A 23,721-nucleotide genomic window follows, 5' to 3' on the forward strand; every position below is an offset into this window, starting at 1 on the left:
TTCATCACGAGGGTTCTGTGACTCTTATAATACGCTGACTCTCAGGACTTCACTCAGTTCATAACAAATGTTTCTTGAGCATCTACTCTGTGCCAGTCTCTTGAGCCAGAAGCCTGCCTTCGGTATTTTCCATTTCATTTTGAAGAACAGTTGTGTATATGTGCTGTTGTTTTCCCTATTCTCTCTGGCATCTTAAGGATTTAAACACCAAATTAAATTCTTCTGAACTTCTATAGATATCCTAAGTACTAAGTTGTTTGGGTGGTATGATGCCTAACATGAAGGTAGTCATTTTTCTTTTACAGTAATCCCTTGGTTTATTTATACAGTGATAGGAAGTTATTTTTATGAGAAATATATATATTCAATTGTGATGCTCGCATCCTTTTAAATCTTTTAATTTCACTATTTGCTACAAAAGTAATATAGGTGAAGCACTTTTATCCAATGCATTTGAAACTAAAACATGTTAATTTCATGTCAGTTAATTTCTTTTTTTTTTAAAGATTTTTTATTTATTTATTTGAGAGAGAGAGAATGAGAGAGAGCAAGCACATGAGAGGGGGGAGGGTCAGAGGGAGAAGCAGACTCCCCGCCGAGCAGGGAGCCCGATGCGGGACTCGATCCCGGGACTCCAGGATCATGACCTGAGCCGAAGGCAGTCGCCTAACCAACTGAGCCACCCAGGCGCCCCTCTTTTTTTTTTTTTTTTAAAGATTTTATTTATTTATTTGACAGAGAGAGACACAGCGAGAGAGGGAACACAAGCAGGGGGAGTGGGAGAGGGAGAAGCAGGCTTCCCGCCGAGCAGGGAGCCCGATGCGGGGCTCGATCCCAGGACCCTGGGATCATGACCTGAGCCGAAGGCAGACGCTTAACGACTGAGCCACCCAGGTGCCCCTCATGTCAGTTAATTTCAAAAAGGGTTATTAAAGCAAGGAGTATGATAAAGAAATGAGAGATGCTTTAAGTATTTTAACAAATATATTTATTTTTTTGTGTTTGCAAGTTTTTAAAATTAAGAGCACTTACGGAAGTAATCTGAATACAATGTCTCTCTAGATTTTTATGATTTTCCCCCTAATATTTATTTTACTTTCTCCCACAGCAACAGCCGTGGGAACAAATATAACTGATTCTTACAGGCAAGAAGTCCACTGGTGGGGACAGGTGTGCCAGGTGCACTGGAGAAAACCCACTAATCAGAAGTTTTCAGGGGACGCCTGGGTGGCTCAGTTGGTTAAGCGTCTGCCTTTGGCTTAGGTCATGATCTCAGGGTCCTGGGATTGAGTCCCACATCCGGCTCCCTGCTCAGCGGGGAGCCTTCTTCTCTCTCTCCCTCTGTCTGATGCTTCCCCTGCTTGTGCTCTCTCTCTCTGTCAAAATAAATAAATAAAATCTTTTTTTTTTTTTTAAGATTTTATTTATTTATTTGAGACAGAGAGAATGAGAGAGAGAGAGAGAGAGAGCGCACATGAGAGGGGGGAGGGTCAGAGGGAGAAGCAGGCTCCCTGCCGAGCAGGGAGCCCGAAGCGGGACTCGATCCAGGGACTCCAGGATCATGACCTGAGCCGAAGGCAGTCGCTTAACCAACTGAGCCACCCAGGCGCCCAAAATAAATAAATAAAATCTTAAAAAAAAAAAGCTTTCAGAGTGCAGGAGGCAACAAGTCAGTTAAATGGATACAATTTAAAGAGCTCTTTACATGTTCACTGTGGAAAACTTAGTAAATATGATAAGCAAAAAACCCCAAATCAGGAATTTTAATATAGAATAATCCCTAAGTTTTTGGTCCATTTCCTTTGCATATATGAAATATATATATACACATACATATATATGAAGTATATAGATACTAATATTATGCTATATAGACTATATAATGAAATATGCATTATGTGTTATACACATACATTTTAACAAAGAACAGGCTCATGCTATATATACTGTTAGTCTTTTTTCATCTACATACACTGACACTTTTCCATTAAGCTTCTCCTACAACATTGTTTTGTAATGGCTATTGGCAAATGGAGATTAGTTGACAACACTATGTTGTTGTGCCTCAGAGGACTGGGGGTTTGCAGAGTTAGAACACTAACAATTCGAGGCGCCTGGGTGGCTCAGTCGTTAAGCGTCTGCCCTCGGCTCAGGTCATGATCCCAGGGTCCTGGGATCGAGCCCCGCATCGGGCTCCCTGCTTGGCGGGAAGCCTGCTTCTCCCTCTCCCACTCCCCCTGCTTGTGTTCCCTCTCCCGCTGTATCTCTCTCTGTCAAATAAATAAATAAAATCTTAAAAAAAAAAACCCAAAACAACACTAACAATTCAGGAATGCGAATAACGATAGGCGAATGTACCGTGAGGAACAAGGAGGCTTCGACTCCACCTTCAATACCTGAGGGGTGGGTGTGGTGATGAGTAGCTTCACCTCCCCTGTCCTCCGGGGGCTAGGGAGGTGGGGGGCAAGCCTGTTCCAGTTCGGACAGGGGTATAAGGAAAGTTTAAAGAAGAGGGTAAGAATGCAGAGAGGTTTGTTAATCATGGAGCAGAATTCCAGAGGTGACAATGGAAGGATCTGGGAGGCAGAGGGAAGGTGTACGGGATTGGGTCTGCGAGAAGAAACCAGAACAATGGAAGGAGGGTCCGAGAGAAAACAGATTGCCAGGATGGATGTAGGATGTACCTAGAGGTGCGGAGGGGACGGACCTCTTTCTCTGGCTCTGGCGGAATAGCAGTGGCCATGTGTTCTTGGGAGTGAGCAGCATACCTGTGTGCCGATGCCCACGCCATTGCTTTGGAGTAGCATGAAAAGTCCAGTGAGCAGTGACCTCTGTGAGCTGATGTAGGTTCACTACGAGAATGTTTTCAACAGGGCTACTAATTTGAGAACGGTGACGATAACCCTACATATTTATTATTGGACTTGTCCTGCTAGAGATGTAGTCTTGTACACATTACTAGAAGCTGCAGAAAGTGCAGGAGATCACCCTGCAGGAGAAAACAGACTGAGAAGAAGGCTCTAGGCAGACCTGCAGAGCACTAATATTTTAGAGATGGGCAAAGAAGAGGAGGTCCCTGCAAATGACTGAGGTTGAGTAGCCGGTGAGTTAGAAGAAAAGCGGGATCTTGCAAACAGAGCCCAGGGAAGAATGTGGGTTTTTTTTTTGTTCTGTTGTGTTTTGTTTTGTTTTTTTGGGGTGGGGGAGGGACAATGTGTTTTTAAGGAGTGGCCATTGGGGACAATGCTTTGGACATGGTCTGTCTGGATTTTAGCCACAAATCTGAAGGTTTCCTGCTTCACAACACAGCAATTGAGAACTTCAGTAGGATTCAGAATAGAACCCTATAGCAATTCATATGACTACCCTCCAGACTGAAATCAATTCATTTACTGGGACTGATTGATTAGTTTACTAGTTTATTAGACATAGCATGGAACCTCCTAACTGTTGTATTAGTGCAACATATCTTTTACATATTCATTTCATCTCTGTTCTTTCCTGTGAGCCTGAAACAAGACATATATTTTGCAATCCTCTGACTACAAACCCAAGCACATGTGTACTCCTTGCATGGCAATAAATATTCATGAAATGGTCATTAAATTGTTCAAAATATGCTAACAATTTTCTCTGGGTTCTGAGAAGAAAAACACAAACTGAAAAAACGTTCAGAAAATGTGTGCCCTCAAGAGCAGATCTGCTCATCTTCAGAGATTTACGCTCAGTTTGTAAGGCTGCCTTGATTAACTGAAGGTGAATTGAGTGTGGGCATGAAGGATTTTTTTTTTTCTTTAAAATTTGGAAGAACTTCCATGTGAAAAAGAGAAGAAAAGCAGTTTTTGGCTCAATATAAAATCACCAGTTGGATTCATTGAGAGATAATGCCTCTCCTCCAAGCCGAGACCTAGGAACCACTCATTTAGGGCTTTATAAAGGGGATTTTTTTGTTTTGTTTTTGTTTGTTTGTTTGTTTGTTTGTATTATGTGAGTGACAAGATCATTTTTAAGATCTTTTTCTAGTGTAAGATTTCATGAGTCTATATAATAACTAGGTACCTGGCCTTTAAGAAATAGAGAAGGAAATATAACGTTGATTTTGTAGTTCTACCTATTTCTATTTTTTTATGTAAAATATATACTTTTAAAGATTTTATTTATTTATTTATTTATTTATTTTTTAAAGATTTTATTTATTTATTTGAGACAGAGAGAATGAGAGAGAGAGCACATGAGAGGGGGGAGGGTCAGAGGGAGAAGCAGGCTCCCTGCCGAGCAGGGAGCCCGATGCGGGACTCGATCCAGGGACTCCAGGATCATGACCTGAGCCGAAGGCAGTCGCCCAACCAACTGAGCCACCCAGGCGCCCAAGATTTTATTTATTTATTTGCCAGAGAGAGAGAGAGCATGAGTGCACAAGCAGGGGGAGTGGCAGGTAGAGGGAGAAGCAGGTTCCCTGCTGAGCAGGGAGCCCGATGCTGGACTTGGTAATGATCTGGACTTGGTAATGATCTGAGTGGAAGGCAAAGCCTAACCGACTGAGCCACCCAGGCATCCCTTTTTATGTAAAATATTTAAAAATCTCAAATAATAATTAAGAGAACTATAATTATCCAGAATCTCAGCCTTCTAACAATTCTTTTCAGTTTGAGGTATTTCCTTTTACGATCTATCGATGGGCATAGTTGTTTTTACAAAGGTACACTCATAGTTCTGTCTCCTTTTTTTTTTTTTTTTCTAGTGACTTTAGCTATCATGAGATAAATTTAAAGAAGTAAGTGTGTTTTCTTGGATTATGGTAGTCTTTAATCCTGAGATGTGGTGGGTAGGAGCAATGCATTAAAAAAGTCTAAGCCTGCAAAGACTTATTTGAAAAAACTGATTTTTTTTTTTTTTTTTTTTTGGTTTGTGGGCATTTCCTAAATTGTTTGTACTGTGTTCTTTCCCCCTTGAATTAGTTGATCATGGCCTTGCCAGGTTGGTGACAGTATACTGTGAACATGGTCATAAAGCTGCCAAAATCAACCCCCTCTTCAGTGGACAAGCCTTGCAGGAGAATGTGCCTGAAATCCAAGCTCTTGTGCAGACCCTGCAGGGACCCTTTAATACCACAGGTAAAGCTCATTGACACTAGACTGTCCATGTGACAGTTAACCGCCAACATGAGGTAGGGCTCCTTTCTCTGTTCTTGAAGAATCCACATGCCAACTGGAGCTGCGGCTTCCATGGGGTGTGAGTGACAGTGAGGGGCACATTCAAGCACTAAGAGGACCTGTCTTGAGGTTCTAGAATAGTCTTTCAATAGGGCCCATTTCCTCTGAGTTTAAAAACATATTCACCAAAGAAGACATACAAATAGCCAACAGATATATGGAAAGGTATTCAGTATCACTCATCACCAGGGAAATGCAAATCAAAACCACAATGAGATATTATCATCTCACACCTATTAGAACGGCTATTAAAAAGACACCAGATAACAAGTGTTGGTAAGGATGTGGAGAAAAGGGAGCCCTCGTGTACTGTTGGGAATGCAAGTAGGTATAGCTACTGTGGAAAACAATTTAGAGGTTCCCTCAAAAAATTAAAAATAGAATTACCATATGATCCAATAATCCCACTTCTGAGTATTTATCCAAAGGAATTGAAATCAGGATCTTGAAGAGTTATCTGTACTCTCATGTTTATTGTGGCATTATTAGAATAGCCAAAATATGGAAACAACCAAAATGTCCATCATTGGATGAATGAATAAAGAAATGCAGTGGAGGGGCACCTGGCTGGCTCAGTTGGTAGAGCATACAACTCTTGCTCTTGGGGACATGAGTTCAAGCCCCACATTGGGCGTAGAGCCAACTTAAAAAAAAAAAGAAAGAAAATGCAGTTTATGTACAGAATGGAATATTATTCAGCCTTAAAAAAGGAGGAAATCATGCCATTTGGGACAACATGGATGAACCTTGAGGGCATTATGCTAAGTGAAATAAAACCAGTCACAGAAAGACAAATACTGCATGATCCCACTGTATGAGGAATCTAAAGTAGTCAAACTCGTGCTAGCTTCAGCAGCACAGATATTAAAATTGGAATGATATAGAGAGGATTAGCATGGCCCCTGCACAAGAACAGCATGCAAATTCATGAAGCATTCTGTATTTAAGAAAAATAATGAAATAAAATAGTCAAACTCCTCGAACCAGTAGAATAATGGTTCCCAGGGTCTGGGGAGGGGTGGGAAAGGGAAGGTGTGGGTCAAAAGGTACAAAGTTTCAATTATGAAAGATAAGTTCTGAAGATCTTCTATACAACATGGGGCTTATAGTTAACAATACAATTATACAAGTGTATAATTGTATACAAGTATACAATATCATATTGTATACTTAAAACTTTGGTAAGAAAACGGATCTTATGGTCAGTGCTCTTTCCACAAAAGAAAATAAATTATTTCAAAAATGAGTAAAAAAATTCCAAGTCCTGAAATAAAAAAAAAAAGTCAGACTCCCATTATGTGCCATGCACTTTATATCCATTATGTCAATTAATTCTCATACCTACTACCTAAAGAAGTTACTGATAGGAAAACAGACACTCAGAGAACTTAAGCAGCTCATAGCGAGAAAGTGGCAGAGGTAAGGTGACGACCCACATCACCTTCCATTTCTGCAGCCTGAACTTTTTCTGCCTTTTTTCTTGCCCAGCCTGGGAACTTGAAGTTGGGGATGGATAACACATCAGGATCCTGGGCTCCTACCTCATGTCATATTTTATTTTACTTTTATTTTTATTTTATTTTATTATTTTAATTTTTATTTATTATTTTTAAAGATTTTATTCTTAACTAATCTCTATACCCAACATGGGGCTCAAACTCCCAGCCCCAAGGTTGAGAGTCACACGCTCTTAGGACTGAGCCAGCCAGGTGCCCCTCATGTCATTTTTTTAAAGTTAATCTTAAGCCAGTGTCAAATTCTGGTACATGCATCAGTTAGTAATGTCTGGTAATTTATTGCAGTGTAATAAACCATTCCAAAATGTAGTGATCTTTAAGGGCACAACAATTTTGTTATCTTTCAGTTCTAGGATTTGACTGGACTCAGCTAGGTAATTCTCAGTTCAGGGTCTCTGAGACAAAAATCTATGCTACTATCATAATTTGAATGGCCCTTCAGGAGTGGAAAAGCTGTTTTAGTGTCATCCCTGTCCCCTTGTTGTACCTTATTCTTGCTGAGTCTACATGCAGGTCCCTGATATTGTGTCAACTCATACGTCCATAACTTTGCATGGAATACCCTTCCATCTACCTGATGAACCTAGGACATTCCTGTTGATTTTTAAGCATTCAACAAGCATTCCCCGCGCTGCGAGGCAGAGCTACCCAGAGCTTTAGCCATTTTAAAGTATACACTTCAGTGGCATTAAGTATATCCACAGTGTTGTGCAACCATCAAGTTAGTTCCAGAACATTTTTATCACCCCAAAAGGAAATCTTGTGCCTACTTAGCAGTTACTCCCCATTTTGCCATCTCCCCAGTCCCTGGCAACCACGAATCTACTTTCCGTGGCTATAGATTTGCCTGTTCTTGACATTCTGTATAAATAAAAGTCACACTATGTGGCCTTTTGTGTCTGGCTTTTTTCACTTAGCATAATGTTTCCAAGTTTCACCCATATTGTAACATAAATTGGTACTTTATTCCTTTACGTGGCTGAATAATATTCCATCGTATGGCTACATCACATTTGGTTTATCCTATCAATGGACATTGGGTTATTTCCTATCTCATGTAATCTTAGCAACTCTCCCCTGAGGTGCTTTGACTGTTCCTGTTTTATAGATTAAAATGTGAGGCAGAGAAGCTAAGCAATACACAAAGCAATATCTATAACTTGAATGGTCAGTATCAAAGAGCTGAAGTTTATTGTAAGAAACCATAAGCAGTAATAAAGTAGGTTTGTAGGTTTAGGCAAATGACTGATAATTGATTTGGTGCTGAGCTATTGATATATTACAAACTTTCCCTTGTTTTGACTGAGGGTTGGGTAGATTTCCCTTTACCTTAAAATATTGCTTTGCTATCAATATTAAATCACATTAAGACCAACTGTTCAATGGTAGAATTGCTTTATAGCTATTAATAAGACTTGAACTTTGGAAAGATATTTCAGATAAAGGTAGGACCTCTGATTTCTAGCTATAAAGCAAATGAATGTCAGGTTCCAATTTTTATTTTGAAATTACAATAGAATCAAAATTTGGCATGAAGCAAAGATTTAATTCCCTCTCCTAGTATGACTACTTCATGGCCTTTGACCATATTTCTAGTTTTGCCTTTAGAAAAATCTAGATAGCCATTGATGATGACCCGAGTTATCCAGAACAAAATGCTCTGAATTGAAATATTTTGTATGTTCTATAATTAATTACGTGGTTCATTACTTTTTAAAATGATCCCTTTGATTCCATTTTGTAGGATTATTGAACATGGGGAAGGAGGAGGCCTCTCTTGAGGAAGTATTGGCCTATCTCAACCAAATCTACTGTGGGCAAATTTCTATTGAAACCTCTCAACTTCAGAGCCAGGAGGAGAAAGACTGGTTTGCCAAGCGATTTGAAGAACTGAAAAAAGAGACTTTTAGCACAGAAGAGCGAAAACACCTGTCAAAACTAATGCTAGAATCTCAGGTATAAAAGTACCAGCTAATATCAATGGAATAGGATGGCTCCTCTTCTATAAAGATAACATAAATATTGAAGAGAGAGAATTAAAGCATTTACTTACCCCATTTATCCCCTTGCCTCAACACAACAGACAATATAACACACACCACTTGGTTCTAAGTAGAAAAAAGTAGATCACCAAACACCAGAGCTACTGGTTCTCCTCCGAGTCAAAATACTTTTTATATATTTGCCTATTCACTCTCTAAAAGACTGCAAAATCCTTAAGATCGTCTCTTTTTATTACCTCGAGTGATCAAAGAAAGCTATGCATGAAAGCTCTTGGTACAAATAAACGGAAGTGAATCTGTCAGGGCTCGGATCAGGCTCCGGCATGTCAAGATGACGAGAAAACGATTCCCAGTCATTTGGATAGTTGGGTGGTTTGCCGCCTTGATGAGATAGTACTGTCGAGCCCGCTACTAAAACTCAGGGGCTAGGAGGGGCGGAATCGAAGGCCCAGCCCTTGCTTTGGAAGAACACATGCCTTTTTTTTCCCCCCAGAGGAATAAATTCTAAGAGGCTTCCTCTGGGGTTGTTATTCTACCACTCACGTTATTTTCTCTGCATTCCCCCTGCTGCCTGGCGTCCTTGGCAAGGCGTTCCTGCCATGCTCCGGACTAGTTAACGCCTGTCTCTGGCGTATGTCGTGAAGGGGCATTGCTGCAGCCACTTGAAATAGTTTAGGGTCTTCCCACAACCCTCATAAACGTGTCTGACTTGGACCTGAGTAGCTGGCTCTCTTCCTGCAACAAATGTGTCTGACGTGATGTTCCACAGGAGTTTGACCACTTTTTGGCCACCAAGTTTGCCACAGTGAAGCGGTATGGGGGCGAAGGAGCCGAAAGCATGATGGGCTTTTTCCACGAGTTGCTGAAAATGTCAGCCTACAGCGGGATAACGGATGTCATTATTGGCATGCCCCACAGAGGGAGGCTTAATTTATTGACAGGCCTTCTGCAGTTCCCTCCAGAGGTAAGATACTTTCTATGATGCACAATTGGCTGTAACAGAATAGAACCGATGGTAATAATTCCTTTTAGAAACCCGAGTAAACATCTGCGCTGTTGGTCCAGGAGGTAGCCTAATGAATTGATGGATAGATCTGGTATTTGGGTTGATTTTCTGTGTCCTTTTATATGGATTCTTTCTTCTCAGGGAAGTTAAAGGTTAGTTTGTTTTCTCAAGGATGACGTGAATACATAATTTCTTTTCTTTGAAGCACGCTTTCCTAATTTAATAGAAATCGTTCAAACAAACATTAAGATCTGTGCAATTATTTATAATTTTACCTTCCAAGAAGTCCATTTTACCTTCCATTTATGTGCAGAGTTTATACTTAACATACTGTACTAAAACTAATAATACATTGTTATCCTGGGAGACCACCACATGAGAGGTTTTATAGGTAATTGGATCTTGGTGTTCCTGTTCCGTCCAATTCAGCTGCTCTTTCAGTCTCTCAAAAGACTGGAGAGTTAGGGCTGCAGATTTTATGTCCGGGAATATCAGAGTGACTTGCTATTTAATCAGATCATGGCTGCTATGCGTGGATAAACCTCACTACTGATCTTGGCCAGGAGATTAAAAGTAATTGTAAGTGTTAAAGGGACTGTGAGAGTTAAAGGAGTGAAGAGAGCCCATGGAAGGATGCGTTATCCTTAAACCACTAGAAAGTACACATGACGTCATGTCTTGGGGCCAAGCTTTACCACTGTTTCTCATACCTCAGTTTTTCTGATGCGAGAGAGAGATTGATAATCAGCTCTTGAAAGACAAATATTTTCGGGGCGCCTGGGTGGCTCAGTCGTTAAGCGTCTGCCTTCGGCTCAGGTCATGATCCCAGGGTCCTGGGATCGAGCCCCACATCGGGCTCCCTGCTCAGCAGGAAGCCTGCTTCTCCCTCTCCCACTCCCCCTGCTTGTGTTCCCTCTCTCACTGTGTCTCTCTCTGTCAAATAAATAAATAAAATCTTAAAAAAAAAAAAAAAAAAAAGAAAGACAAATATTTTCGAAAAGGCAGACAACAGAATAAAGTGATTGACAGATGGAGGAATGTGCTTAAACACAGGCAGAAATCCCTAAACCAGAAATTGCATTCCTAAAATATTGCAGACAAAAACATGACTCAAAGATGCTGAATTATAAATGATCATATTTGTGAGAAACATGGATGTACCCATACTGTCTAAGTATGTGTGCTCCTATTTGTCGATAGGTCAATAAGAAGCTTTTGGGTCATTCAAACCATTTGGATAAATGAGGATAACATGCTGTTTTTGGTAACTACCTTGACTTGAGACCCGGCTTCATTACTTACTAGCTAAGGACCTTTAACAATTTAGTTAATTTCTCTTGCTTGTGCATTTTAAAAGTGGGTAGTAATGGTTATATCTAGGTAGACTGTGAAAATGAAGTGAAGTCCTTTGAGAATTGGACAGTAGAATTTTTTAGGCATGACTTGAGCTAATCCTGGATGTCATCTTGTGTCTAAATGGGATTATGTTCTATTCTATCATTTTCCTGTCTATCTCTTTTTTTTTTTAAGATTTTTTTTTTAGATTTTATTTATTTATATATTTATTTGACAGAGAGAGAGAGAGAGAGCACGTGCACAAGCGAGCATAAGCAGGGAGGGGCAGAGGGAGAGGGAGAAGCAGACTCCCTGCTGAGCAGGGAGCCCAACTTGGGGCTGGATCCCAGGACCCTGGGATCATGACCTGGGTTGAAGGCAGATGCTTAACCGACTGAGCCACCCAGGTGCCCCAAAGATTTTATTTATTTAATTGAGAGAAAAAGAGAGCATGAACGGGGAGGGGGGAAGGGGCAGAGGCAGGCTCTCCCCTTGAGCAGGGAGCCCGACACGGGGCTCCATCCCAGGACCCTGGGATCATGACCTGAGCTGAAGGCAGATGCTTAACTGACTGAACGACCCTGGCACCCCCTTCCTGTCTACCTTTAACAAGATTCATAAAAAGTTCTTTTGGAGAATATATTCTAACAGGTGTATTTAAGAAAAATTATTTTGCATATTGCAAGGCAGAGGTAACTTAGTATCTAACATCTTACTATCTTACTATCTACATGTCTAACTAGACATGTTAGACTCTTCTCAAAGTGTTGGTATTTCATTTGATGGTGAAGATCTCCAAATAGTTCTGTGCATTTAAGCAGTTAGAAGCTTGTGCCTTTCTTTTTAAAGAATGCATGGTGATCATAGTTATACAAGCATGTGTGTCAACTTCTTTCAATTGTATAATTTAAACTAACCACCTCTTCTCTGGTGTCCATTGTGATAAAAGACATTTTCTCTTGTATGTTTATTCATAACAGCTGATGTTCCGTAAAATGAGAGGCTTAAGTGAATTTCCGGAAAATGTTTCGGCCACTGGAGATGTCCTGTCTCACTTGACCTCCTCGGTTGACCTGGACTTCGGCGCGCACCATCCCCTCCACGTGACCATGCTGCCCAACCCCTCACACCTGGAAGCCGTCAACCCCGTGGCCGTGGGGAAGACTCGAGGAAGGCAGCAGTCTAGACAGGACGGGGACTACTCTCCAGACAGTTTGGCTCAGCCTGGGGACAAAGTCATTTGCTTACAGGTACTTGTAGCTTCAGGAAGGGAGGCCGGAGGCTGAGGAGAGCAGGAGGAAGGGAAGGGAGATGGTAGACGTTCAAGATGAAATTGAGATTAACTTTTGGGAAAAGAAGATTCCGGACTTGTTTTTAAAATTAATAGCAGGTATGAGGTCTAGTCTCAAGGCAACTGACTTTTTAGACTGAGGTTTCACTGTGTTTTTGTTTTTTTTTTTTGAAGAACCACTTTAAACATTTTTAAAATTTAAATTCAATTAATATATAATATATTATTGGTTTCAGAGGTACAGGTCTGTGATTCGTCAGTCTTATATAACACCCAGTGCTCATTATACATGCCCTCCTTCATGCCCATCACCCAGTTACCCCATCCCCTGACCCCCTCCCCTCCAGCAACCCTCCGTTTGTTTCCTATGCTTAAGAGTCTCTTATGGTTTGTCTTATGTTTTTCTTTCTTGAGTTGTGCGTGTTATTTAAGGGAGTATCGACTGGTATCCCTGATGCTTTTCAGAGGACAGATGTCATTACTTTTAGGAAACTACGTGGTATCCGTATATCTAACAAGGCTTGCTTGTTTTACAGTAAAGGTCTTGGGGTGCCTGGGTGGCTCAGTCAGTTAAGCATCCGAGTCTTGGTCTCAGCTCAGGTCTTGATCTCAGAGTTGTAAGTTCAAGCCCCGCGTTGGGCTCCATGCTGGGTGTAGAGCCTACTTAAAAAATAATAATGAAATAAAATAAAGGTCTTTGGCATTAATGCAGCCAATACTAATTATGAGCGTGGTTCTTGCTTCCTTTACCCACCCCCACCTCCACCCCCAGTCACCCCCAGTCACCCCAGTCACCCCCAGTTTTGGTAACCCAACAGCCTAGAGGTTTGGACTGTGGGTCACATTTTTTTTTCTACGAGTATTCATTTAAATATGAACTTTTAACTACTGGGCAGTAATTAATTCTGGATATCAGTAACTGGTCTTTAAACCTCACAGGAATAGGTAAATCTGTAAGGCAGGAGAATATTTGGCTACTTATCCGAATAACAACTGTATCTTATTATCGCATGTTAATTTCTCATGGGCCAGAAACTTGTAGTAAGTAAATTGGGGGTAGCAGCATTGCCTTTGACTACACTATGGTATTTTGAAATGGAAATGTTACATTGTTAGCCATTCTCTTTACCTTTCACTTGACTTAATTCATGATACTCTAAAATATTTCTATCATTCACATTTGCCCAGTGCATGAAGCAGGTCTTCACATGGACTCCAGAAGTAAGAGGTGAAAATGGCATTTTCTTTAAAGTGATGAGAAACTGACTGCCCTCTTTTGTCTACTTTGTGTTCCAAAATTATTTTGCCCTGCTGTGTCTGTACATGTCTTGCCTTGTTCAAGGATATAATTCTAATTTCTTCTGGGAACTCTAAATTTGGAGCCTATAATATCATGGTGGGTGAGATTCTGGATGCTACTTTTTCTGCCTGTCTTCTGTTTATCTGGGTCCGGAACCTGGTGAAGGTAGATTGTCCTTTGTGACGGGTACGTCTGTCTAACCCCCTGGCCGTGTTTGGCTGAGTAGCTCCCACCTCACTCAGCATTTGTTTGTGCTTCTGGACCCTTACTCCCAAAAAGCTTTATGGGGCATAGTGGAGTGGTTTCTCTTGTGATTTAAGAAGAAAATAAAATTAGCAAATGGCACATGTGTGCTTTCGTGCCAAGAATCCAAAGACCATGATAAAACGATGCAGGTTATGAGCAGATGTTATGTTCTTTTTTTGACAAATTTTTGTTTGAGTATAGTTGACGCCAGATGTTATGCTCTTTTTTTTTAGAGAGGGAGAGAGGGAGGGGGCAGGGAGGGACGGAAAGGGAGGGTGAGAGAGAGAATCTTAAGCAGGTTCCACCCCCAGCGCTGGGCATGGAGCCCGGTGGGGTCTCCGTTCCACAACCCTGAGATCATGACCTGAGCCAAAATCAAGAGTCAGATGCTTATCAGACTGGGCCACCCAGGTGCCCCCCTCCCCCAGATGGTATGTTCTTATCAATGCCTCTACTGTAACATTTTTGTAAAGGAGCAGAAGAGGCACAAATCCCTCCCTCTTCCTTGCTTTACTGACTCCTCTTACACCACTATCCCTCAGAAATCCCATCATCAAGGAGGAGCGTTCAGATGCCCAGAGCCCCTGGACCTGGTGGCTAAGGGTTGGACTTTACAGTGTAATGTGGTGCAGAAAAGACAAAGACTTGAGTTCAAATCCTGCCTTTGCTGCTTTCTGGCTTGGTGTGCTTGGTTCTGTTACTTGTGTTCTCTGAATATCATAGGTAAATGGGAGTATATTACATTCCTCATAGCGTTCTGAGAATTAAATGAGAGCATGTACATAATAAGTTCCTTGATCCAGGAGAAAGACTTGGAGGGGTAGAGAAATACATAGAAAAAAACCCAGAGGTACCATAGAAGGCCCAGTGTCTACTCCAGTGTGAAATATGCACTCTTGGTGAACCTTGGTTTTCTCATCTGTAAAAAGGACAGTAGTGACTTCCTTATCTGCACCTCCCCCCCCCCCCATTGAGTGGATTAACGCTGTGGAGATAATGTGAGGGTATTTGTTATTACTAGGTGTAGATACTCCAAAATGGGAGTCATCTCTATAGACCCTAGCCAAGGGAAGGTGTGGCCTGGAAATGTTGCTTATGCAAAGGAGTGCTTCCTTTCTTAGCCAAAATATTCTATTTACATAAAAAAAAGACTATTTTAAGGACATTTTTTTTTTTTTTTTTTTTGGTCAACTCAATCATGAATTTATTTACAAAGAATCTACCACCATGAGAAAACATTTATGAAAATCTTAAACAGTATAAAGCTCTGAAGCTCCACTGAGGTGCAACAAACATGGCTATGAGGCTAAGCAACTCTAGTCTTTTCCATAAAGTAAGATGTAACTCTGACAGAGCATATTAATCCTTGAAGCAGCAATCCTCAGATTTCAGTATGGCCCTGTATATTTTTAAGGCTAGAATGAGCTATAGAGTTTTTAAGAATATATTGAGTGACAGAGGGCAATTCCATCAAGTGATTGGAACAAACGTGCATAGGTAACAAAACACTTCACATAGGTAGAATATTTATGCCATTACCAACCCATTTGGTTCCCTGTTTCATTAAGACGACTCGATCCTCTGGAGGAGGATGAGGTGGCTTTCTCAGCTTGTTAGTGGTTTAGGTTCTACTAAAGGTTGTGGTAGAACTACCTACCATCAGGTTAATGCTTCTGTCTGGAAGAGGATTCCAGTTCTGTCAGCAGAGGGAACTTGACATTAAAAATCTAGGTCAAGAATCTATAGGATGAGTCTCATTAGAAAACTGAATTGTACAGAGACTTAGATAAAAACCATTTCAAAGAATTTGTGAGCTTTACGGTCAATAACAACTTTCCAGGGATGTAGTATGTGAAGAGAACCACCAACACTACGTAGATAGTGAACACAAAGAGCAGAAAAAAGTCTTTTGACTAAAGTGGGAAAGACAGTAGAAAAATATTTACAATAAAGAAAGGGTTCAGAATAAAATACTATTTACAGGATGTTAAAAAATTAATCTTCAGCCATAATGAGGCCTCTTCGAGCTCCTAAAACCTTTGCTTTCTTCTCCTTCCGTCTTTGCTCATGTTGTTTCCGTTGTTCCTCCCTAGTCTGGAGAGGAGGTTGTTTGTAAGTTTTCTTGTGGAAGCTAACTCTGTTTACATGCTCCTTCAGAGAATTATTTTCTTTAGATTGACCCCATGGTTTCAGCTTGCCTTTGTGTGGCTCATAGTTGAGGGGACGAGACAGACTTGCTTTGAGATCAAACACTGGCTTCTTGTTGGAGACTGGAGTCTGTGCTGCCTGAGTTGTCAATTTGAATGGGGTAACAACAGAGGCAGAATTTCCATTTGTGGTCTTTAACTTGTCTGTCCCGAGCACAGCCTGGCCTTCTGGGGTATTCCCAGGTATGGTCACATGTGGAGACTTTCTGGCTGGAGTCTTGGTCAGTGAACGCTTATGCTCATTATCTTTGGTAGCAGCTGAAAACCTGACGTTCATTTTAGTAGCCGAGAGAACGGATCGCTTGGCGGAGCCCTTCCCACACAAGGTGCTCCGGCCTGCAGTGCCCAGGGGCCGACCCTGCGAGCGGCGCTGGCTGGTGGGAGTGCAAGCCGCGGGGAGCCTTCCCCGGAGAGGAACTGGAGTCACCACCGCTCCCTTGGTGACCAGCTGCTTCTTCAGTTCATTAAATGAATTGTGTTCTTCAAAATGTTTCTTTTTTCTCTCAATATATTGATCAATGGACTCCATTTCCTTAAAACGAGCCTCATGAAGCTTCTTAAAGTTTGGAGTAGTATTTCTTTTGCTTTTTCCAAGTTTGGAAAACCCATCTGTGTAGAGAGGCTTCTTTCTTTCTGAAGGTACCTTTGAATCTTCATTACCATTTATTCTTCTTTTTCCTGAGGAAACGGCATTCTCCTCTCCTTGGCTCTCATCTGGTGGTGAAGGAACTTCTGCAACTGTTCTGAGATCCTGGTTTTCCTGCTTCTCTTGATTCTGCAATTCAGCGTGATCATTTATTTTTATCTCTGAATCATCCTGCTGGGAGTCAGGGTTCCTGTGGAGCGTCCTGCGCCTTCTCCTGGTTTTGGTGCCATGGCCAACCGGCTCTCTCTCAGCTTGTTCCTGGCTGCCACTCTGCATCTCAGCCTCGTCACAAGACGATGCAGAAGTTTGACTTCCATCCCGATTATCATTTTCTTTTTTTACCTCGTGTTTAAGGTGGGCTTTCAAGGCTTTTAACAACTTGTCTGCCCTCAGGTTAGCCCGGAGGCCCAGATTCTTGGCTAAGTTCTGCAGGTCGCTGTACTTGAAGGAGTCCAGCTCCTCAAGGGAGGGTACGGCCATGGCAAGCTGCATTCAGGCGACCACGCAGAGGACGCGTACTCCAGCCTCCGCAGTCGAGTTCAAAACTCTGGCGCCCTATTTTAAGGACATTTTTAATGTCCTTTAAAAAAATCTACTTCCAAGTATTCTTTCTTCACTTCTATTTAGGTCTTTTACTTCTGTTATTTTTAGAGTTCCAATGGTCACACTGTTAGGGCATCTCAGATCATTTTATTTTTTACTCCGGCATTTTGACTGTTTCTGATATTAGCCTTTTATTTAATTTATTTTTTACTGCAATATATTTAACAATAATGTTACATAAGTTTAAGGGGTATAATATGTTGATTTGACAGGTAATCTCCTTTTAGCCTGAAGTCAGTAAAACTCATGTCTTCTAAGATTTTCTAAGATCTACAATTCCCTCATTATTTGCTTTCAACTTTTCTAAAAGAGATTTCACTTTTTCTCTATCACTTCCCGTCTGTCAGGTTTTGTGATGATGTTGTGATCTAACAGACTTCAAATGGAAGAATAGCACATTTCAGACGTTGTATGGTATTATTTTGTTGGTTCCTCAAAGCATCCTTTCACCCACTTGTGAGAACCCCCCCCCGCCCGCCCTGCCTCCTTCTTTGCAGTCACATCACCCTCCTTTATGTTTACAGCGGTGGCCAACACACCCAGTGGGGATCAGGGGATGCAAGCTGCACACGGACTCTTTTCAGGGGCAGGATGACTGGGGAAGAGAGAAGGTTCAAAGCTGTGCACTGTTCCTCATGTCTTGCAGGCTGTTTTTGTGAAACCTGTGCTGGAGCTGATTTTCCTTCTATACCTCCAATAGCCCTTCCTTCTGTGGTGCTGCTGTTTGTTCTAGAATGTTGATGGGTATATTAGAAATGATGGGTGTGAGTGATAATGTGGGGGTGGGTAGAATGGATCAGCTGGTGGTGGCCACAAGAGGAAAAGGGCTTTGAAACCTGCTTGAGATCAGCCTAACCTTCTAGAAAATCCTGTACAGAACCAGCAGAGTTTTGGGAGGGCAGAGGAGCAGTGAGAGTGTGGTTGTTTTTATTCCGTTTATTATTTGAAAACAATTTATTCCAATTAGAAACATAAATTTCTACACCCCTTATGTTCATTTTCTCATTTTCTCCTCCATGATTTAGGTTCACGGTGATGCATCTTTCTGTGGTCAGGGGATTGTTCCTGAAACATTTACGCTGTCTAATCTCCCACATTTCAGAATTGGTGGGAGTGTCCATCTGATTGTCAATAACCAGCTGGGTTACACCACTCCTGCGGAAAGAGGAAGGTCTTCCTTATACTGCAGTGATATCGGTACGTGACACAGGGAGGTGGCCCTAGAGAAACATCTAGTTCACTTGGAAGAGTGAATCTCGCTGGTTATCCCATTTTAAATTTTGGATCGGATATGGTCAGTAGTTACCAACAGTGTTATTAATATTCCTTTAAAAGTCTTGAGTGTGGGGGCTCCTGGGTGGCTCAGTCGTTAAGCGTCAGCCTTCGGCTCAGGTCATGACCCTGGGGTCCTGGGATCGAGCCCCGCATCAGGCTCCCTGCTCAGCAGGAAGCCTGCTTCTCCCTCTCCCACTCCCCCTGCTTGTGTTCCTGCTCTTGTTATCTCTCTCTCTGTCAAATAAATAAATAAAATCTTAAAAAAAAAAAAAAGTCTGAGTGTGATCTTTGAATCCAAGGAAGTAAGACAAGAGCAGAACTGAGAGTGTGCCATCTCAAATTGTCCAAGTATCCAGTTGAATGATCTGGTGAAAACCAAAGATCAATGTAGTTGGTAGAACACCAGGGTACTCGTCTTAGGAGATTCAGACCTGGCGTACCCAAAACCCTAGTCAAGAACAGTGAATTTGGCTAAGTGGTCTTGGTTAGAAATCAGATGTGAGGAAGCAAAGTTGACTCATTTTACCCTGGAAATTGGGCAGAATTAAGAGAAAGGCAGGGCTTTTTTACCCATCATCCAGTTCATGAGTTACAAAAACTGTTAGGTGGTAGGAATTATTCCATTTTTGCGCCCAGACCCTGGCCTGGATGCCTTTTGGGGCTATCTGTGTGAATTTTCTTTTAAAGTTCATTTATTCTTTTTTTTTTTTTTAAGATTTTATTTATTTATTTATTTGACAGAGAGAGACACAGTGAGAGAGGGAACACAAGCAGGTGCAGAGGGAGAGGGAGAAGCCGACTTCCCACGGAGCAGGGAGCCCGATGTGGGGCTCGATCCCAGGACCCTGGGATCCTGACCTGAGCCAAAGGCAGACGCTTAACGACTGAGCCACCCAGGTGCCCCAAGTTCATTTATTCTTTTTTTTTTTTTTTTTTTCCAAGTTCATTTATTCTTAAGTAATCTCTATACCCAGTGTGAGGCTCGAACTCAGGACCCCAAGATCAAGAGTCCCTTGCTCCTCCGACTGAGCCAGCCAGAGGTCCCTATGAATTTTTTGTGATTAGTTTGATAGAGATACTGGGAACACATTCTAGGACTTCTCTTTGTTAACTCATGTAATCTTTACAACATTGCTAAGAGGTAGGAGCTATTATCTCAGTTTTATAGATAAGAAGACTGAGATTTATAACTTTTCCAAGGTCACAGAGTAAGTTGCAGAGCTGGGACATGACCCCTTTCCTGTCAGCTGGACTCCAAAGTATGGGTTCTTAACAAACCAGCCAAATCACCTCTCAGTATGTGGGCTGCCTCCCCACACAGGCAACAGGACTTGGAGGTGGGCTAATGTCGTTTGGGGATAGCTGGCTGGTTTCATGTGTCTTCTCTGTTTCAGGGAAGCTTGTGGGCTGTGCCATCATCCACGTCAATGGAGACAGCCCAGAGGAAGTGGTCCGTGCCACACAGCTGGCTTTTGAATACCAGCGCCATTTCCGGAAGGATGTGATTGTCGATTTGTTATGCTACAGGCAGTGGGGCCACAACGAGCTGGACGAGCCCTTCTTCACCAACCCAGTCATGTACAAAATCATCAGGTACAATTTTAAACCTCCTTTGAAGATCCCCTCGTCCCCATAGTGCTCACATTATTTTTACTATTTTTATTAGACACTCTGAGGTAGGGTGACCAACTCCCTGGGTTGCCGGGTACACAGAACTTCCAGTGCTAAAACTGGGACAGTCCTGAGCAAACTGGGATGGTCACCCTATGGGTCCCAGGAAAGCTCCCCATATTCTTCAAACTCTACTCGTTTGCTCATTGAATAAACAAAGGCAATTTACCAACCCCACTTGGCAGATGGGAAACTGAAGTAGGAGGACTTGGGCAGAGCCTGTAGCCTGAAGCTGCTTAGTATACCATCGACAGGACCAGAAGCAGATCCTCCATGATTCACTTGGTGCCTCGGCAAGAGGTAATATGATGGATTGTAAGGAATCTTGAGAACCATGCCATCCAATATGGAGGCCACTACCGTACGTGGCTACTGAACACTTGAAATGTGGCCAGTCCTGCTGGAGAGGGGCTGTAAGTGTAATATACACACCAGATTCCAAAGACTTCATCTGACAAGAAAAATGTAAACTATCTCAATAGTTATTTTTATGTTGATAAAGTATTGAAGTGACCATATTCTGCATATATTGGGTTAAATAAATACGTTATTAAAATTAATTCCACCTATTTTTTTAAGCCTTTTCTAATGTGACCACTAAGAAATTTTTAATTACACATTGGCTCATACTACATTTCTGCTGGACAGCACTGGGATAGAAGATTAATGTGACAGAGAGGAACGTGTTACTTTGGAATTTTTTTTTTTTTGATACTAGAGAGTACAACAGAGCCCCTTCCCCACTTTATTTCTTCATAGGTATAAATCAAAGCAGAGGAATAAATTGAGTGACATTTTACAGGTCTTTCTGGTCATAGGTAGCAGACTGCTCTTGGAAGAACAAGTCTGGGTTCTCTGTTTAGCTTTGAATTTAGCTGCTGAGTGGCTTGGTGTGGCTCAGGGCCCCATTAAAAAAAATCTATCTGGTCTACCTCTCACTGTTGTCAGGACTAAATACGATAAAGTATGTGAGCAAACTTTGTAGTTTAAAGTATTATGTGAACATAGAGTGGCATTATTACTGTTGTAAAACTGAGATACTGATTATTATAGTTACTGGATTATTAAAGCCACCGGAAACAGATGTTGGTGACGTTGAGTTCAATACTTTTTGAAATAAAGGGATAGACAGTGTAGATCAGTCTTATAAGTAACTGTCCAGAATGTACCAATTCATAGAGAAACTCTACTAATTATTTCTACCTTGATGTAGCTGAAAGCTTATAAAGAGGAATTTGTTTTTTTCTTGCTTACTTGCAAGAGGTTGTTACTTGCCATTGCCTTAAACAAAAAATAAGGTATTGGAGTGAAAGTTACATAACATAAAATGGATCATTTTACAGTGAACAATTCAGAGGCATCTAGTACACTTAACAATGTTGTGCAACCACCCCCGCTGTCTAGTTCCAGAATGTGCCCTGTGTGCCTTCTTATGGTGATGATGCTCTGTGATACCTTTGACAATGACTGTGTCTGTCATTCTTCAATTGTTGCAAATCAGATGGACTTTTCTCCCCTGTTTCCTGGACAGAGCCCGAAAGAGCATCCCGGACACCTATGCAGAGCACCTGATTGCCAATGGACTCATGACCCAGGAAGAGGTGTCGGAAATCAAATCCTCCTACTACTCGAAGTTAAATAACCATTTAACCAACATGGCACACTATAGCCCCCCGGCCACCAACCTGCAGGCCCACTGGCAGGGCCTGGTCCAGCCGCCGGCCTGCATTAGCACCTGGGACACGGGTGTGCCCCTCGACCTCCTGCGGTTTATTGGCGGGAAGTCCGTGGAGGTGCCAGAGGACCTCCAGATGCACAGTCACCTTCTGAAGATGTACGTTCAGGTAGGGAGCCTTACGATTTCCAGTGACTGTTTATCTCGTGTAGCAAAGAAATCGGCACTGATCTGGTCTTTTCGGTTGGCTAACGAATTTGAGAGTTACTGATTGTGGGTCGCCAGGTTCTGGGAGCCGATCCTGGTGATGTTTTGGTACTGATAGTCACTGAACTCCGATTTGTCCCCTTCTCCTTTTTTCTTTCTTCTTCCCTTCCTACACACACATGGTTTGGTCCTGAGAGTCATTGCAGATTTGGTCTACTTCTCATTTCCCTCCATTTATTTATTTATTCGTACATGTTTAATACATCACATGCATGTGGACTGCGTGCCCATTATCATAGATATGGCGGCACAGGAATACCTGTTTTGATTTTTCTGACCAGTGAGCAGAAAACACTTTCATTTTGGGGGGTAGCTTAAATAAAAATGAATAAAAGTCAACACGCATACCCCAAAGGCGACCGTTTAGACCCTTACGCAGGTCTCAGTTTTACATATTGTCTCAGGTTAAATACAGATTGAAGTCCTGGTTTGCCTGCGCCTTGGAGTTTCCTAGAATGTGGGACTCCGTGCTGAAAGTGGGGGAGCAAGGAGCCAAAGGCCTTCGCCTTTCTTAAACTTGAATGGAGGCACTGTCCTCTGGATGATTTTTGTAATGCTAACTTCCTTTTTAGGTTACTATTGTCTGTAAAGAGACTTTATTTTTTAAGATTTATTTATTTGAGGTGGGAGGGGAGGGGAAGAGGGAGAGAATGTCCAAGCAGACTCCCGCTGAGTAGGGAGCCCCTCGAGGGGCTCGATCTCATGACCCATGAGATCATGGCCTGAGCCAAATCCAAAAGTTGGATGCTTAACCGACTGAGCCACCCAGGCGCCCCAGGCATAGAGACTCTTAAAACAATCTTAAAACAATCTATGTACTTACCATCCATCTGAAGAATTAGAATATTAGACATAGTTTCCCTCGTGCCCTCCCTGGCACCATCTCCTCTCCTTCATGCACAGGTTAACCATTAACCCCAGCGCCTGCTTGTTTTGCCTGGTTGAAAACCTAGAACTGCTATCATCCTCTTACATTTCCTTCTGCACTTTCTCTTTTACTTAACATTGTGCTTTTGATACTTACTGTTGTTGCATTACATTTTTTGGACTCAGTGTGAAAAAGGGGGTAGACTCTTAAAAGTGTCTTTTTTTTTTTTCCTCCCCTTCCATTTTTTGCAGTCCAGACTGGAGAAAGTGATGGATGGAACAAAGTTAGACTGGGCCACGGCAGAAGCTCTTGCCTTGGGTTCATTACTTGCTCAGGGTAAGAAGTTTCTGGTTAGCTGCACAGCTGGTAGGGAGTGCTTTGTATGACATTTGTTATATGTGACCCCTGAGGTTTTGAATTAGAACTATCTCCTGTCATTTTCATCAACTAGAGAGGTTCTAAACTTTTCGACAATATAATTTGATCTTAGTATAAGTCATGTTGGTAACCTTAATTAGAGAATAAATGACAGTACGTTTCTTGCTGGGAAACCAAAGGGCTCTGTGCTGGATGAGTTGGAAAGATATTTTCCTCTAAA

The 23,721-nt window shown here is 41.9% G+C and overlaps 2 protein-coding genes and 1 non-coding gene across 3 annotated transcripts in view; 2 read left to right on the plus strand and 1 right to left on the minus strand.

The window, feature by feature from the left end:
* DHTKD1 (dehydrogenase E1 and transketolase domain containing 1) overlaps nucleotides 1-23,721 on the plus strand; it is a 54,980-nt gene that overhangs the window by 9,805 nt on the left and 21,454 nt on the right. Inside the window, exons 2-9 of the mRNA XM_036120991.2 lie at nucleotides 4,959-5,114; nucleotides 8,475-8,686; nucleotides 9,503-9,697; nucleotides 12,055-12,324; nucleotides 18,393-18,564; nucleotides 20,037-20,235; nucleotides 21,845-22,157; nucleotides 23,375-23,459. Of these exons, the coding sequence (XP_035976884.1) occupies nucleotides 4,959-5,114; nucleotides 8,475-8,686; nucleotides 9,503-9,697; nucleotides 12,055-12,324; nucleotides 18,393-18,564; nucleotides 20,037-20,235; nucleotides 21,845-22,157; nucleotides 23,375-23,459 (1,602 nt within the window). The remainder of the gene's footprint in view (nucleotides 1-4,958; nucleotides 5,115-8,474; nucleotides 8,687-9,502; nucleotides 9,698-12,054; nucleotides 12,325-18,392; nucleotides 18,565-20,036; nucleotides 20,236-21,844; nucleotides 22,158-23,374; nucleotides 23,460-23,721) is intronic.
* LOC118553821 (U6 spliceosomal RNA) lies at nucleotides 6,054-6,160 on the plus strand. The gene has a single exon (XR_004926220.1). It is a non-coding gene; the product is annotated as a U6 spliceosomal RNA (small nuclear RNA).
* On the minus strand, nucleotides 15,026-17,304 carry LOC118553818 (nucleolar and spindle-associated protein 1-like). Its single transcript, XM_036120992.2, has one exon. The coding sequence runs from the start codon at nucleotides 17,254-17,256 to the stop codon at nucleotides 15,907-15,909; it is 1,350 nt and encodes a 449-aa protein (XP_035976885.1). The 5' UTR covers nucleotides 17,257-17,304; the 3' UTR covers nucleotides 15,026-15,906.

The sequence above is a fragment of the Halichoerus grypus genome, chromosome 6, assembly GCF_964656455.1.
Source record: "Halichoerus grypus chromosome 6, mHalGry1.hap1.1, whole genome shotgun sequence".
NCBI lineage: Eukaryota > Metazoa > Chordata > Mammalia > Carnivora > Phocidae > Halichoerus > Halichoerus grypus.

Bases quoted from the DNA above. Each gene is read 5' to 3' on its own strand.
- LOC118553818 (XM_036120992.2), bottom strand. From the start codon at position 17,256: ATGCAGCTTGCCATGGCCGTACCCTCCCTTGAGGAGCTGGACTCCTTC.